This window comes from Bufo gargarizans, chromosome 6, assembly GCF_014858855.1.
Source record: "Bufo gargarizans isolate SCDJY-AF-19 chromosome 6, ASM1485885v1, whole genome shotgun sequence".
Lineage (NCBI taxonomy): Eukaryota > Metazoa > Chordata > Amphibia > Anura > Bufonidae > Bufo > Bufo gargarizans.
The window spans coordinates 67,291,401-67,307,372 of NC_058085.1; the positions used below are offsets into that span (position 1 = coordinate 67,291,401).

The window sequence follows — 15,972 nt, forward strand, 5'->3', positions numbered from 1 at the left end:
GCCTATAAGAGGCATTCCGTCATAATAGAAGCCTATGGCCAGCATAGACTTCTATAATGACGGAATGCCTCTTACAGGCTTCCTTGGTGCATGCAGTCATATAATTCAGTTATGGTCCGTGGAAGCGGAATCCATTACGGAATTGTTATAAAACCCTGAACTCAAACTTGTAAAACAAAAGTTGGCTCCTCCCTAGAAGCTGCACGTTGGATAACCTGAACCCTGAACTTGTTAAACACAAGTTTGCTCATCCCAAGCAGCTACTTCTCACCACGACCTATGTCAGATCGGACAGGACAGTATGCATGTGTTCATAGGAGATGCAGCTAGAGGACACCTGTAGCATATATATTCTGTTATCACCTTCCATGTGTACTGCTAGCCCCCCACTGCACAGCTTCACTCTAGATAATATCAGATTGTAGTGGACTCAAATTTTAAGGGGTTGTCCCATGAAAAATATTCTGCACGTTTCAAACCAGCACCTGGATCTGAATACTTCTGTAATTGCATGTAAAAAAACATTTTGTGTTGGCCCTATTTCTCATTTTTGTCCACTGGGGACCTATGCTCAGTTCCATCATTAAGCTGCCTCCTGAGTTGTGATGGGGAAAGAGCTGCTGCAGAGAATATGTCCCCTGAACCTCAGCAGAAAGGACACACTCCCTGAGTTGCCAGTCTGATATAAATCTAGCAGATCAATTATGGATCCATGTGAGGTCCAGGGCTGGTTCCATCTTTGTTAGAGATTGTCATGCACTATAGGATTTCTGAAGTTAATACAAGGCACTTACTAATGTGTTGTCCATATTGCTGAAAACACTTGTACACAGAGATAGTGCCCCCTTCAATGACTATTAGCACACAGTGCCCTAAAAAATAACTGCGCCCAGCTAATATTGTCACTGACACTAATAGTGTAAACATAATGTCCCCCAAAAATTATTGTTAATCTGATACTGTGCCAGGGTGCCCCCACACTAATATTGTTCCCCAAAGTCCCACCAATAGTAATAAATATCTGTCAGAGTGCACTTAGTGTTAACAGTGCAATAGTAATAATGCCCCCATTGTGCCCATACTAATAATCATATTCCCTGTAGTCCCCCAGTAGTAATAATTCTCCTTATGTGTGCCAGTAGAAATATGCCCCCTATTGTGTGCTAGTACATAAATACACCCTTATAATGTGTGCCAAATGAAAAAATACTATTATAACATGTGCCAGTGCAAAATAAAGCCTCCCTATAACATGTGCCAGTGCAAAATAAAGCCTCCCTATAACGTGTGCCAGTGCAAAATAAAGCCTCCCTATAACGTGTGCCAGTGCAAAAATAAAGCCTCCCTATAACGTGTGCCAGTGCAAAAATAAAGCCTCCCTATGTGTGCCAGTGCAAAAATAAAGCCTCCCTATGTGTGCCAGTGCAAAAATAAAGCCTCCCTATAACGTGTGCCAGTGCAAAAATAAAGCCTCCCTATAACGTGTGCCAGTGCAAAAATAAAGCCTCCCTATAACGTGTGCCAGTGCAAAAATAAAGCTTCCCTATAACGTGTGCCAGTGCAAAAATAAAGCCTCCCTATAACGTGTGCCAGTGCAAAAATAAAGCCTCCCTATAACGTGTGCCAGTGCAAAAATAAAGCCTCCCTATAACGTGTGCCAGTGCAAAAATAAAGCCTCCCTATAACGTGTGCCAGTGCAAAAATAAAGCCTCCCTATAACGTGTGCCAGTGCAAAAATAAAGCCTCCCTATAACGTGTGCCAGTGCAAAAATAAAGCCTCCCTATAACGTGTGCCAGTGCAAAAATAAAGCCTCCCTATAACGTGTGCCAGTGCAAAAATAAAGCCTCCCTATAACGTGTGCCAGTGCAAAAATAAAGCCTCCCTATAACGTGTGCCAGTGCAAAAATAAAGCCTCCCTATAACGTGTGCCAGTGCAAAAATAAAGCCTCCCTATAACGTGTGCCAGTGCAAAAATAAAGCCTCCCTATAACGTGTGCCAGTGCAAAAATAAAGCCTCCCTATAACGTGTGCCAGTGCAAAAATAAAGCCTCCCTATAACGTGTGCCAGTGCAAAAATAAAGCCTCCCTATAACGTGTGCCAGTGCAAAAATAAAGCCTCCCTATAACGTGTGCCAGTGCAAAAATAAAGCCTCCCTATAACGTGTGCCAGTGCAAAAATAAAGCCTCCCTATAACGTGTGCCAGTGCAAAAATAAAGCCTCCCTATAACGTGTGCCAGTGCAAAAATAAAGCCTCCCTATAACGTGTGCCAGTGCAAAAATAAAGCCTCCCTATAACGTGTGCCAGTGCAAAAATAAAGCCTCCCTATAACGTGTGCCAGTGCAAAAATAAAGCCTCCCTATAACGTGTGCCAGTGCAAAAATAAAGCCTCCCTATAACGTGTGCCAGTGCAAAAATAAAGCCTCCCTATAACGTGTGCCAGTGCAAAAATAAAGCCTCCCTATAACGTGTGCCAGTGCAAAAATAAAGCCTCCCTATAACGTGTGCCAGTGCAAAAATAAAGCCTCCCTATAACGTGTGCCAGTGCAAAAATAAAGCCTCCCTATAACGTGTGCCAGTGCAAAAATAAAGCCTCCCTATAACGTGTGCCAGTGCAAAAATAAAGCCTCCCTATAACGTGTGCCAGTGCAAAAATAAAGCCTCCCTATAACGTGTGCCAGTGCAAAAATAAAGCCTCCCTATAACGTGTGCCAGTGCAAAAATAAAGCCTCCCTATAACGTGTGCCAGTGCAAAAATAAAGCCTCCCTATAAGTGTGCCAGTGCAAAAATAAAGCCTCCCTATACGTGTGCCAGTGCAAAAATAAAGCCTCCCTATGTGTGCCAGTGCAAAAATAAAGCCTCCCTATGTGTGCCAGTGCAAAAATAAAGCCTCCCTATGTGTGCCAGTGCAAAAATAAAGCCTCCCTATGTGTGCCAGTGCAAAAATAAAGCCTCCCTATGTGTGCCAGTGCAAAAATAAAGCCTCCCTATGTGTGCCAGTGCAAAAATAAAGCCTCCCTATGTGTGCCAGTGCAAAAATAAAGCCTCCCTATGTGTGCCAGTGCAAAAATAAAGCCTCCCTATGTGTGCCAGTGCAAAAATAAAGCCTCCCTATGTGTGCCAGTGCAAAAATAAAGCCTCCCTATGTGTGCCAGTGCAAAAATAAAGCCTCCCTATGTGTGCCAGTGCAAAAATAAAGCCTCCCTATGTGTGCCAGTGCAAAAATAAAGCCTCCCTATGTGTGCCAGTGCAAAAATAAAGCCTCCCTATGTGTGCCAGTGCAAAAATAAAGCCTCCCTATGTGTGCCAGTGCAAAAATAAAGCCTCCCTATGTGTGCCAGTGCAAAAATAAAGCCTCCCTATGTGTGCCAGTGCAAAAATAAAGCCTCCCTATGTGTGCCAGTGCAAAAATAAAGCCTCCCTATGTGTGCCAGTGCAAAAATAAAGCCTCCCTATGTGTGCCAGTGCAAAAATAAAGCCTCCCTATGTGTGCCAGTGCAAAAATAAAGCCTCCCTATGTGTGCCAGTGCAAAAATAAAGCCTCCCTATGTGTGCCAGTGCAAAAATAAAGCCTCCCTATGTGTGCCAGTGCAAAAATAAAGCCTCCCTATGTGTGCCAGTGCAAAAATAAAGCCTCCCTATGTGTGCCAGTGCAAAAATAAAGCCTCCCTATGTGTGCCAGTGCAAAAATAAAGCCTCCCTATGTGTGCCAGTGCAAAAATAAAGCCTCCCTATGTGTGCCAGTGCAAAAATAAAGCCTCCCTATGTGTGCCAGTGCAAAAATAAAGCCTCCCTATGTGTGCCAGTGCAAAAATAAAGCCTCCCTATGTGTGCCAGTGCAAAAATAAAGCCTCCCTATGTGTGCCAGTGCAAAAATAAAGCCTCCCTATGTGTGCCAGTGCAAAAATAAAGCCTCCCTATGTGTGCCAGTGCAAAAATAAAGCCTCCCTATGTGTGCCAGTGCAAAAATAAAGCCTCCCTATGTGTGCCAGTGCAAAAATAAAGCCTCCCTATAACGTGTGCCAGTGCAAAAATAAAGCCTCCTTTAAAATGTGGCTTAGGGGCTCTGTCGCAATTGCGACAGCTGCAGCCCCTATAGCTACACCCCTGGCTGGGTCTCATAGTGGGTGTGACATGGGTAGCTTCATCCATGTCTGTCAACAGACTGAGGGCTGCCTCAACAGGGCACTTGGATGGACTGAAAACACCAAGAGGGCCTGTAGGACCCAATTTGCTTACAGTGCAGGAGGTTTTCTAGCTCTTTTATAGGGCAGCACTACTGGGGAGTTCTAGCTGTCTGTTTAGAAAGGTCTTTTCCCAACCTACATTGTAGTGGAAATGGTTTGTAGGTGTCAAACTTGGCTACACATATATCTTCCCTAATACCCTCATTAATACACCCATTCAGTATATCTAAAGGAGGATCTCTCGATGAGTTTTACGTGAGCCTTCAGAGAAGGCCACCTCCAGTAAAACTAATAGGACCTTGATGGTGATTGAATTTTCATTTCTGTATAACTTTTGTTAAATGTGATACGCAGTCCTAAATTCCTTCCCTTTGTAGTTACCTGTCCTACATCAAGCTTTCGACGGCCATCCAGCGCAATGAAAGCATGGCCCGTGCTCTGCAGAAGGCACTGCTCTGCCAACCTCAAGCCGAAGAGGACGGCAAGAGGACTCCACGGCCCCAGGACCTCATTAGGCTTTATGATATTATCTTGCAGGTAAGTAACTGCCCCTAAAACCAAAGTCTGAGCGTGGGCTGACAGTATGCTCTTGTCTTTAATCCAATACAGACCGATGTATCACCATTGGTTTCAGACTACTAATTCTGTGTAGTCATGTTTCCTCCATCTGCCTTCTACTACTTTACATACAAGTCAGAAGGTTAGCAAGAAGAGGTGGTGGATTCTCATTGAGTCTGTAATACAATATATGGTGATAGGCAATGCTCCAGGAAACAATGGCCAAGGGGAGCAGAAATTCAAAAACTGGGTGGCCTGGCCTGAATGTACTTGTTCCTAACTTATTTGTGAGCGGCGCCCTAATTCTACTGCTGCGGTTGCTCACGATCGCCTTCCTCTTTCCGTTTTGTATTGCAGAATCTGGCAGAGCTGCCACAGCTACCTGGCTTGGAGGATGACCAAAGCTTCCAAAAGGAAATTGTCCTTAAGACGCTCGTCTATAAGGCATACAGGTATGCATGCTGAATTCATGGCACAGTAACTAATACTGACTCTCTGGGTGTTCTAGATATGGAGCATGTGTATATTCAGTATGTCACTGTAAGACACTATGGCTTTTCTTGCAGGTGTTTCTTCATCGCTCAGTCCTATGTCCTGGTAAAGAAGTGGAGTGAGGCACTGGTGCTATATGACCGGGTGCTGAAATATGCAAAGGAAGTGCAGGCTCAGGCTGGAACGAAGAAGAGCAATTTCAAGGTGATCCTCCTGACTGTTTAAACGCAATGAGGCTCTTTGCACAGTGCGTCTGAAGCTTTTATTGTTGGTATATGTTAGGAAGATTTGCGTATACCTCCGATGAAAGGGTCCAACATGTGCCACTGGGTAGGCAAACAGTGGTGTCATTTGGCCATATGATCACATTGTGTAAGAATAGGCCATGTGGAAAGGGCTTGTTAATAGCCATAGAAACATTTGGGGACTGCAGCACACGGTGATTGATAAATTTTGTAATTGCAGGAGCTTCCGGATGTCCAGGAGCTGATTAAGCAGGTGAATGCAGAGAAGTATTCTCTACAGGCTGCAGCCATTCTTGGTAAGTGTGGGTATAATGCTCAAAGTTAATGGTATATCTCTCCCAGGATTCACTATGCTTGGGGATCTGCATGTGACATTTTGTCAGCTGGGCTAGGAGAGGCTCGGTCTACTGTGTAGCGGCCATGCCGGGGTACTGCAATACAGCACCAATTCAAGGGAAAGGGAGACTAGCTTTAGTATGCCAGTGGCTGAAACTATACAGTAGACAGAGCCTTCATCCACTATATAGTTTCTGGCAGGTCCCTAGCTTCTCAGTGAGGGTTCTGACTGTCGTACCCCCACCAGTCTGATATTGATGACCTATCCTGAGGCTAGACCATCAATAACTTAATACCAGAAACCCCTTTAATAGCAAGAAATATGGTCTCCCTGTCAGATCCCTCCTTCCCCTTCAAAAGAAAGAAACCCAAAATAGATTTTTGTTTTCCGGTAATAATTAACCACTTCAACCCCCGCTAGCTAAAACCCCCTTAATGACCAGGCCACTTTTTACACTTCTGCACTACACTACTTTCACAGTTTATTGCTCGGTCATGCAACTTACCACCCAAATGAATTTTACCTCCTTTTCTTCTCACTAATAGAGCTTTCATTTGGTGGTATTTCAATGCTGCTGACAATTTTCCTTTTTTTGTTATTAATCGAAATTTAACGATTTTTTTGCAAAAAAATGACATTTTTCACTTTCGGCTGTAAAATTTTGCAAAAAAAAACGACATCCATATATAAATTTTTCGCTAAATTTATTGTTCTACATGTCTTTGATAAAAAAAAATGGTTTGGGTAAAAGTTATAGCGTTTACAAACTATGGTACAAAAATGTGAATTTCCGCTTTTTGAAGCAGCTCTGACTTTCTGAGCACCTGTCATGTTTCCTGAGGTTCTACAATGCCCAGACAGTAGAAAAACCCCACAAATGACCCCATTTTGGAAAGTAGACACCCTAAGGTATTCACTGATGGGCATAGTGAGTTCATAGAACTTTTTATTTTTTGCCACAAGTTAGCGGAATATGATGATTTTTTTTTTTTTTCTTACAAAGTCTCATATTCCACTAACTTGCGACAAAAAATAAAAAAATTCTAGGAACTCGCCATGCCCCTCACGGAATACCTTGGGGTGTCTTCTTTTCAAAATGGGGTCACTTTTGGCGTAGTTATACTGCCCTGGCAATTTAGGGGCCCAAATGTGTGAGAAGTACTTTGCAATCAAAATGTGTAAAAAATGGCCTGCGATATCCGAAAGGTGCACTTTGGAATATGTGCCCCTTTGCCCACCTTGGCTGCAAAAAAGTGTCACACATCTGGTATCGCCGTACTCAGGAGAAGTTGGGGAATGTGTTTTGGGGTGTCATTTTACATATAACCATGCTGGGTGAGAAATATCTTGGCAAAAGACAACTTTTCAAAAAAAATTTATACAAAGTTGGCATTTGACCAAGATATTTTTCTCACCCAGCATGGGTATATGTAAAATGACACCCCAAAACACATTTCCGCTAACTTGGGCCAAAAAAATGTCTGAATGGAGCCTTACAGGGGGGTGATCAATGACAGGGGGTGATCACCCATATAGACTCCCTGATCACCCCCCTGTCATTGATCACCCCCCTGGTAAGGCTCCATTCAGACGTCCATATGATTTTTACGGATCCATGGATACATGGATCGGATCCGCAAAACACATGCGGACGTCTGAATGGAGCCTTACAGGTGGGTGATCAATGACAGGGGGTGATCAATGACAGGGGGTGATCAATGACAGGGGGTGATCAATGACAGGGGGTGATCACCCCTCCGTCATTGATCACCCCCCTGTAAGGCTCCATTCAGACGTCCGCATGTGTTTTGCGGATCCAATCCATGTATCCATGGATCCGTAAAAATCATACGGACGTCTGAATGGAGCCTTACAGGGGGGTGATCAATGACAGGGGGTGATCAGGGAGTGTATATGGGTGATCACCCCCCTGTCATTGATCACCCCCCTGTAAGGCTACATTCAGACGTCCGTATGATTTTTACGGATCCATGGATACATGGATCGGATCCGCAAAACACATGCAGACGTCTGAATGGAGCCTTACAGGGGGGTGATCAATGACAGGGGGTGATCAGGGAGTGTATATGGGTGATCACCCCCCTGTCATTGATCACCCCCCTGTAAGGCTCCATTCAGACGTCCGTATGATTTTTACGGATACATGGATCGGATCCGCAAAACACATGCGGACGTCTGAATGGAGCCTTACAGGGGGGGTGATCAATGACAGGGGGGTGATCAATGACAGGGGGTGTATATGGGTGATCACCCCTCTGTCATTGATCACCCCCCTGTAAGGCTCCATTCAGACGTCCGCATGTGTTTTGCGGATCCGATCCGTGGATCCGTAAAAATCATACGAACGTCTGAATGGAGCCTTACAGGGGGGTGATCAATGACAGGGGGGTGATCAGGGAGTCTGTATGGGGTGATCAGTGGTTCATAAAGGGTTAAGTCACAGGGGGGGGGGGGTGTAGTGTAGTGTAGTGGTGTTTGGTGCTACTTTAGTGAGCTGCCTGAGTCCTCTGTTGGTCGATCCAAACAAAAGGGACCACCAGAGGACCAGGTAGCAGGTATATTAGACGCTGTTATCAAAACAGCGTCTAATATACCTGTTAGGGGTTAAAAAAATCACATCTCCAGCCTGCCAGCGAGCGATCGCCGCTGGCAGGCTGGAGATCCACTCGCTTACCTTCCGTTCCTGTGAGCGCGCGTTCACAGGAAATCTCGGCTCTCGCGGGAGGACGCGTATATGCGTCCACCCAGAAGAGCAGGCCCGCCGCCAGGACGCAATCCTGCGTTCGGCGGTCCTGAGGTGGTTAATCTAAGGACCACAGCCTGACTCCTCGAACAGAAGATTTAAAATTACCTGCTCCCCACCGTTCCAGTTCTCTGCAGTTCCTCTGCTGTGTCCCATTTTCCGGTCCCTGGAGTATTTACATCCAGTGTTGCGTGGCCATGGTCACACACAACAGCAGTTTGTCACCGCTGAAGCCAGTCATTGGCTGCAGCGGTGTATGTGACCATGCTCGTTCAGCACTGGATGTAAACACTCCGGGGACCTTATCACGGAGACACAGCAGAGGCAGCATGGAGGGCTGCAGCAGGTAACTATGAATCTTCTGTTTTAGGCAGCAGGCTGCGGGCATTATAATTGGGGTCCATTCACACGTCCGTGGTGTGTTGCGGACCCGCAAAAAGCAAACCATGTGTAGTGCGATCCTGAAATCATACTCCATATCCATACATACATACATGCATACATACATTTGGTAGATAATCCAGCTACTCTGTACTGAATGTCACCCACTTCTGGCAGGGCCAGTTGATAGGCAGCCGCCTGCAATCTGACTTGCACAGTAGTGACTGATCTTATTCTTTATGGTGTATTAAAGGGATTGGCTCATGGCCTTCTAGGCATATAGATGCCTAGATGAGGGTGGGCTCGCCTGCTCAGACCATCCCTTTGTGAGCAAGAACAGACAGCCTGTAACACTACATTTCCTTTGCAGCACCTGGCTGTGGCTTGCTTTGCAAATTTAGCTGCTGGAGGGTTCCAGGAGTCTGACTTGCAGTGATCAGCTGGGTGCTGCAGTGGCTGCTGTGTGAAAGGAGTGGTCTCTAATGAGAATTCGTTTTAAAGGGATTTTCCCACTAACAATACTTATCCCCTATCCTTCCTGTGGATAGGGAATAAGTGTCTGATCCCTAGGGGTGTGGAGTGCTCCATGTGGATGCGGATAAGTATCATTAGTAGGAAAATCCTTTAATGAATAATGCAGATCTCCAGAGTAGGGTTGTCACAATACCAAAATTTTGATTCGATTTCGATACCACAAAAAATAAAAACGCCCCAAAAAGCTGCGTGCATTCTGCATTTTATGGAACGTCCAGCCCATAATAGAACAGTCCTATTCTATTTTTGGGGGGGACAAGGTGACTATGGGGGGGGACAAGGTGTTATTGCGTTCACAGTATAGTTTGGACTTTTTCAGACGTGTCTATGTAATAAGTTTGTTTATTTATATATTTTATATGTAAAATTGATAAAGGGGGTATTTAAAGTTAATATTTTGGTGTTAGGGTGTTTTTTTTTTTTACTTTTTATTTACTAACTATTAGCCCCCTTAGGAATTATAATCCTTGTCCTATTCACCCTAATAGAGCACTGCACCACCGATGTTTTTAATACTGGGATTAGGGGGGGCGTGCACTGTGCCACCAATCTTTTTAATTCTGGGGTTGGGGAGGCGCACTGCGCCACCAATGAAGATAACTCTCCCATTAATTAAAATACAGGAGGCGGGTGCCAGCTGCAGAATCACATACCCGGCACCCGAACTCTGACAGAAAGCTGTGTTTCGCAGCAGTTAACCCCTCAGGTGCAGCACCTGAGGAGTTAACTGCTGCTGATCGCAGCTCCCTGTCATAGAGGTCGGGTGCCGGGTATGCGATTCTGCCGCTGGCACCCGCCTCCTTTATTTGAATTAATGGGTGAGTTATCTTCATTGGTGGCGCAGTGGCCACAGCCCCTCCCCTCCTCTGTCCCTCTCTTTTCTCATTGGTGGCAGTTGCAGCAGTGGCACAGGAGGGAGGGAGGGAGAGACACTCCTCCCCTGTGCTACTGAGGAGAACATGGAGCACGCTGAGAGCAGCGTGCGCCATGTTCTCTGATACTAGGCTGTGCAGTAGCACAGGTAAAAGGCAAATCTCGGTATCAAATCGATCCGGGTACAAAAGTATTGATTGGTTATCGATAATTCGATACCTTGTGCAACCCTACTCCAGAGGGTTTCTTTAACCCCTTAAGGACTCAGCCCTATTTCACCAAGGACTTGGCCATTTCTTGCAAATCTGACCAGTGTCAATTTAAGTGCTGATAACTTTAAAACGCTTTGACTTATCCAGGCCGTTCTGAGATTGTTTTTTCGTCACATATTGTACTTCATGACACTGGTAAAATGAAGTAAAAAATAAATAAATGTATTTGTAAAAAAAAAAATACCAAATTTACCAAAAAGTTGTAAAAAATTGCAAATTTCCAAGTTTCAATTTCTCTACTTCCATAAGACATAGTAATACCTCCAAAAATAGTTATTACTTTACATTCCCCATATGTCTACTTCATGTTTGGATCATTTTGGGAATGATATTGTATTTTTTGGGGTTGTTACAAGGCTTAGAAGTTTAGAAGCAAATCCTGAAATTTTTCTGAAATTTTCAAAAACCCAATTTTTAGGGACCAGTTCAGGTCTGAAGTCACTTTGTGAGGCTTATATAATAGAAACCACCCCAAAATGACCCCATTCTATAAACTACACCCCTCAAGGTATTTAAAACTGATTTTACAAACTTTAACCCTTTAGGTGTTCCACAAGAATTAATGGAAAATGGGGATAAAATTTCTAAATTTCACTTTTTTGGCAGATTTTCCATTTTAATAGTTTTTTTTCCAGTTACAAAGCAAGGGTTAACAGCCAAACTCAATATTAATGGCCCTGATTCTGTAGTTTACAGAAACACCCCATATGTGGTCGTAAACCGCTGTACGGGCACACGGCAGGGCTCAGAAGGAAAGGAATGCCATACGGTTTTTGGAAGGCAGATTTTGCTCGACTGTATCTCTTATATATATATATATATATATATATATATATATATATAAAATACACAGCATGTCCCATTTGAAGCCCCCCTGATGCACCCCTAGTGTTGAAACTCCATTTTAGAAACTACGGGATAGGATGGCAGTATTGTTGGTACTAGTTTGGGTACATATGATTTTTGGTTGCACTATATTGCACTTTTTGTGAGGCAAGATAACAAGAAATAGCTGTTTGGCACAGTTTTTATTTTTTGTTATTTACAAAAATCATGTGATATTTTGATAGACCACGTTGTCACGGATGCGGCGATACCTAATATGTATACTTACACAATAATTTCATTTTTGAAGCAAAAATAGTCTGCTTCTATAGTCAGAGCCATAATTTTTTCAGTTTTTGGGCGATTACCTTGGGTAGGGTATGATTTTTTTTGCGGGATAAGATGACTGTTCTATTGGCACTATTTTGGGGTGCGTTAGACTTTTTGATTGCTTGCTATTACACTTTTTGTGATGTAAGGTGACAAAAAATGGTTTATTTAGCATTTTTTTTTTTTTTTTTTTTTTTACGGTGTTCATCTAAGGGGTTAGGTGATATTTTTATAGAGCCAGTCGATACGGACGCGGCGATACCAAATATGTATACTTTTTTTTATTTCTGTAAGTTTTACACAATAACAGCTTTAACAGTGTCTCCATATTCTGAGCCATCGTTTTTTCAGTTTTTGGGGGATTATCTTAGGTAGGGGCTAATTTTTTGCGGGATGAGGTGACTGTTAGGTACTATTTTGGTGGGCAAACGCCTTTTTGATCGCTTGCTTTGTACTTTTTATGCGGCGATACCTAATATGTATACTTACTTTTTTTACTTTATTTGGGGAAAAATACGTTTTTGTTTATTTTTACTTGAAACTTTTAATTTTTGGGGGGGAAAACTTTATTTTTTTCAACTTTATTCTTTTGTCCCACTTTGTGACTTGAACTTTTGGGGGTCTAATCCTTTACAATGCATTCCAATGCTTCTGTATTGGAATGCATTGGCTGTATGAGTAATGCTGTGTGTATTACTCATACAGCTTCCGGCCTGTGAGATCCAGGGGGCTGGATCCCACAGGCTCTTCACCAGAAGGCAGCGCAATGCCTTCCTTAGACATTGTGCTGCCTTCCTGCCGCATGGGGACCCGATGGCACCGCTGCAACCACAGGTAAAAGCCGCAAACCCCTGCCACTCCGCAATGTCTGTTTAAAGTTAGGATATACCGGTACGCCCTGGGTCCTTAAGGACTTGAGAAACGGGGCATACCGGTACGCCCCAAGTCCCTAAGGGGTTAATATATGACAATTGCTTCATCTTGGTTTATGATCCCATTCTTTTCCTTAAAACCGTTTGAAGATTTCTTTTTCATGTAAAGTAGCTGACACATACTGCCATTCTTTTTTTCTAGACACAACAGACACCACTGAGGAGGTTTCACCTTCTCGGATTAAAGATAACAAGGTAAGTTGGTTTCTCTTGGCTGCCAAGCACAGAAGCAGATGAGGCCAAAACAGTCTCTTTTCTGGAGACATCTAGGCTTTTTTTTTTTTTTTTATGACGGCTCAAGCTTGGGTCATCGCTGGAATGACATTGTTATGCACCGCCTGGGGAGTAATGGATAAATCCCCTTTAGGCGCCTTTCACACAAGTGAGTTCCATGCATTGAACTCGCAGGGTGTGTCAGAGAGCACCCGTCCTGACCTCCCAACACTGACGGGTCACATAGCATTATATTGATTTATGATGCTATGTAACCCTTAGAGGTCTGGAATGTATTGGATAACACTGACATAATGCTGTCACTGTTATCCGATACATTCCAGAACTGTAAGGGTTATATAGCATCATAAATCAATATAATGCTATGCGACCCTGTCAGTGCTGTGAGGTCAGAACAGGTGCTCTCGCCGTGGAACACGTTCATGTGAAAGGGGCTTCCTTCACAGACTCTAGGGCAGCTCATCGCAACACCACAAGTGAGTGGTGACCCCATTTGTAGGCTTCGTCTGCATCTTAGAAGAGAACAGTAATGGCTTTACACTTGTCTGTCGGCACTTACAGCGTTATGCCTACATGAAATAGTAACTGGGGGTTATCTCTTTTCTGATCCTCGTTTTGTCTTCTGTTGCAGCCTCTCATGGAACGTCTGGACAACTTCTGCCTTGACCCATCTGTTGTGACCAAACATGCCCGACTTGTGCCCTTTCCCCCAGACTTTCATCCCTTACCTTGTAAGCCACTCTTCTTTGATCTGGCCTTAAATCATGTTGCGCTACCATCTTTGGAAGACAAGCTGGAGCAGAAAGCAAAGAGCGGACTGACGGGTTATATCAAAGGCATCTTTGGCTTCCGAAGTTAATGAGGTGGCGAAACGTGAGGGTGGTTAATAGTTTCCGCTCAGCAGCATGTTCTGTCCTCTGTGAATGAGACCTCATGGAGATGGAGTTTTGCTCTGAGCTGGTTATAACCATCACTCCTCGTTCTAGAGAGATCAATAAATTCTTTTAATTTATCGTGATAATGGTCTCCTGTGTTTTGGCAGATAATGGGAGGAATTGTTTGCAGCAGCTCCGTTTTTGGAGCAGGCAGGATGTCCGTTACAGGTATCATGGGTGGACCAGTTCCCAAGACAGCAAAATAAATGCTCATTTTTAGTACATCTCCTTTTATGTTTGAGGAGATTTTTACCTTTTTATTTCCTCATTCCAAAATTATACATTGTACGGTTAAAAGTACATGATCCTTCTCTAAAGTCATTTTATCCACTTTCAACCAGGATGAATCTGCAAATCTCAATGTGATTTATCTTTTCAAAAGCAAATAAAACACTTGTTTTGGGATTTAGTGTGTGATCTGATTTTATTAATATCCCCCCCCCCCGGCCCCCCCTTTCCATATTACTCCAAGTTAGTGTTGGCTTTAGTGCAAATGCATCTTGTTGGGGACTCATCAGAGAGTAGGAGCTGTCGGTGGAGCAGTGTCTCTGCTAGAGAGGCTTATGTCCTGCCAGGGCGGCAGGTTAGTCAGTAGGTAAGTATAGCCATGTGAGTGATGAGAGTAAACAATGTGTTCAACCTACGAGTAAATTTTGCGCCATGTGTCTGTTTCCGTAGCATCTGTATAGTGCTGTTCTGTGCACTTGCTTAGGGCTCATGCACACAACCGTTGCCTGTTTTACAGTCTGCAAAACACGGATACTGGCAGAGTGCGTTCCGCATTTTGTGGAACGGAATGTCTGGGCCATAATAGAACAGCCCCCCCTCCTTTCTTGTAATGGTTAGGGATTTCACCTGCAGTGATCTAATACTGACCCCCTATCCTTTAGATAGAGAAGTGATGCTTATCGGAAAATAAAACACTTAAGTATTCCCAACTTGTAAAGTGATGGTAAATACTTGGGATTGGTGGAAATCCAACTTCTGGGACACCACCAATCCTGAGAATGAAAGGGTCACATTGCTGCATCCCCCTTCACAGTATTTCCCCTCATAATGGCACCTAGCCCCCCACTGTGGCTGCTGTTCCCTGCACAGCTACGTGGTGGTGCGCAGGGAAAAATTTAAGAGGTTGCAGAGCTGCATCCTGTTCATTCTTGATTTGTGGGGGTCCCACAGGGCTGCGCCCCCCCCCCCCCCAATCATGTCCTATTCTAGTGCCATCATGTTTTTTTGTATTGTATATTTACTGTAAATGATTTATTCCTGATAAGTATGTTTAATTATATTAGTCATTTTTTCTGCAGCACAGATGTAGCAGAGCTGATTTTGTGCTCTGAGAAAACTGAAGGATTAACCACTGTTAACACACTGATACCATAGTCCATTATGTCAGCTAAACCTAGCTGAGTTGGTAACCAAAGCTGAATGTGAGCAGGCGTTCATTTTTCTATTTTTCTAAATGAGTCACCATTTCAGCTGGATAGTTTCATGCTAAAATATCATTGTTGCGCCAATTGCCACACCTGCGGAGGAGCACCCAGTGGACAGAATTTTACATTTATGTATTGGTTATACCTTAATGACGTGGTAGTTTTCAGACATTTATGCAAATACACAGAAATGTGTATTATGGGACCTATACTATTACCGAACTCTATATAAAGATAATTCAGCTACGTCGAGGAGGTATTAGACGTACAATGTATTTAGTAAGAAGTTGTATATGCACACACAGGCTTGCACACTATTTTCTGCCTGTTAGACTAGTGGTTTGGAAGAAGTTTCTGTTGCAGTGAGTTTTGTACTAAGGGCACTAAGAGGATTGGGTGAGATTGCAAATAACGCATAATTAATAACTTTCATGCCAACTTTTATCTTCCGGACTGATAAAATGAAGTTTTATTTCCACAAGTGCCCAAGAGGTGGTCCCTCTGTGAAGGTCTTTCTGCGGTGAACCGCTTCAGAGTACCTCCCCTGTTTTGAGTGATGGCTAGATCATCCGTCCAGGAGGCCAATACGTATGATGTATGTATCAGGGGGGAGAAGATGCATCAGCGCTGATGGCATCT

The 15,972-nt window shown here is 43.8% G+C and overlaps 1 protein-coding gene across 1 annotated transcript in view; it reads left to right on the plus strand.

Moving 5' to 3' along the window:
* Positions 1-14,305, plus strand: part of SRP68 (signal recognition particle 68) — a 44,771-nt gene extending 30,466 nt beyond the window's left edge. The window contains exons 11-16 of the mRNA XM_044298113.1: positions 4,566-4,725; positions 5,104-5,198; positions 5,313-5,442; positions 5,704-5,779; positions 12,874-12,926; positions 13,597-14,305. Of these exons, the coding sequence (XP_044154048.1) occupies positions 4,566-4,725; positions 5,104-5,198; positions 5,313-5,442; positions 5,704-5,779; positions 12,874-12,926; positions 13,597-13,824 (742 nt within the window). The 3' untranslated portion in view covers positions 13,825-14,305. The remainder of the gene's footprint in view (positions 1-4,565; positions 4,726-5,103; positions 5,199-5,312; positions 5,443-5,703; positions 5,780-12,873; positions 12,927-13,596) is intronic.
* The last annotated feature ends 1,667 nt before the right edge of the window (positions 14,306-15,972 follow it).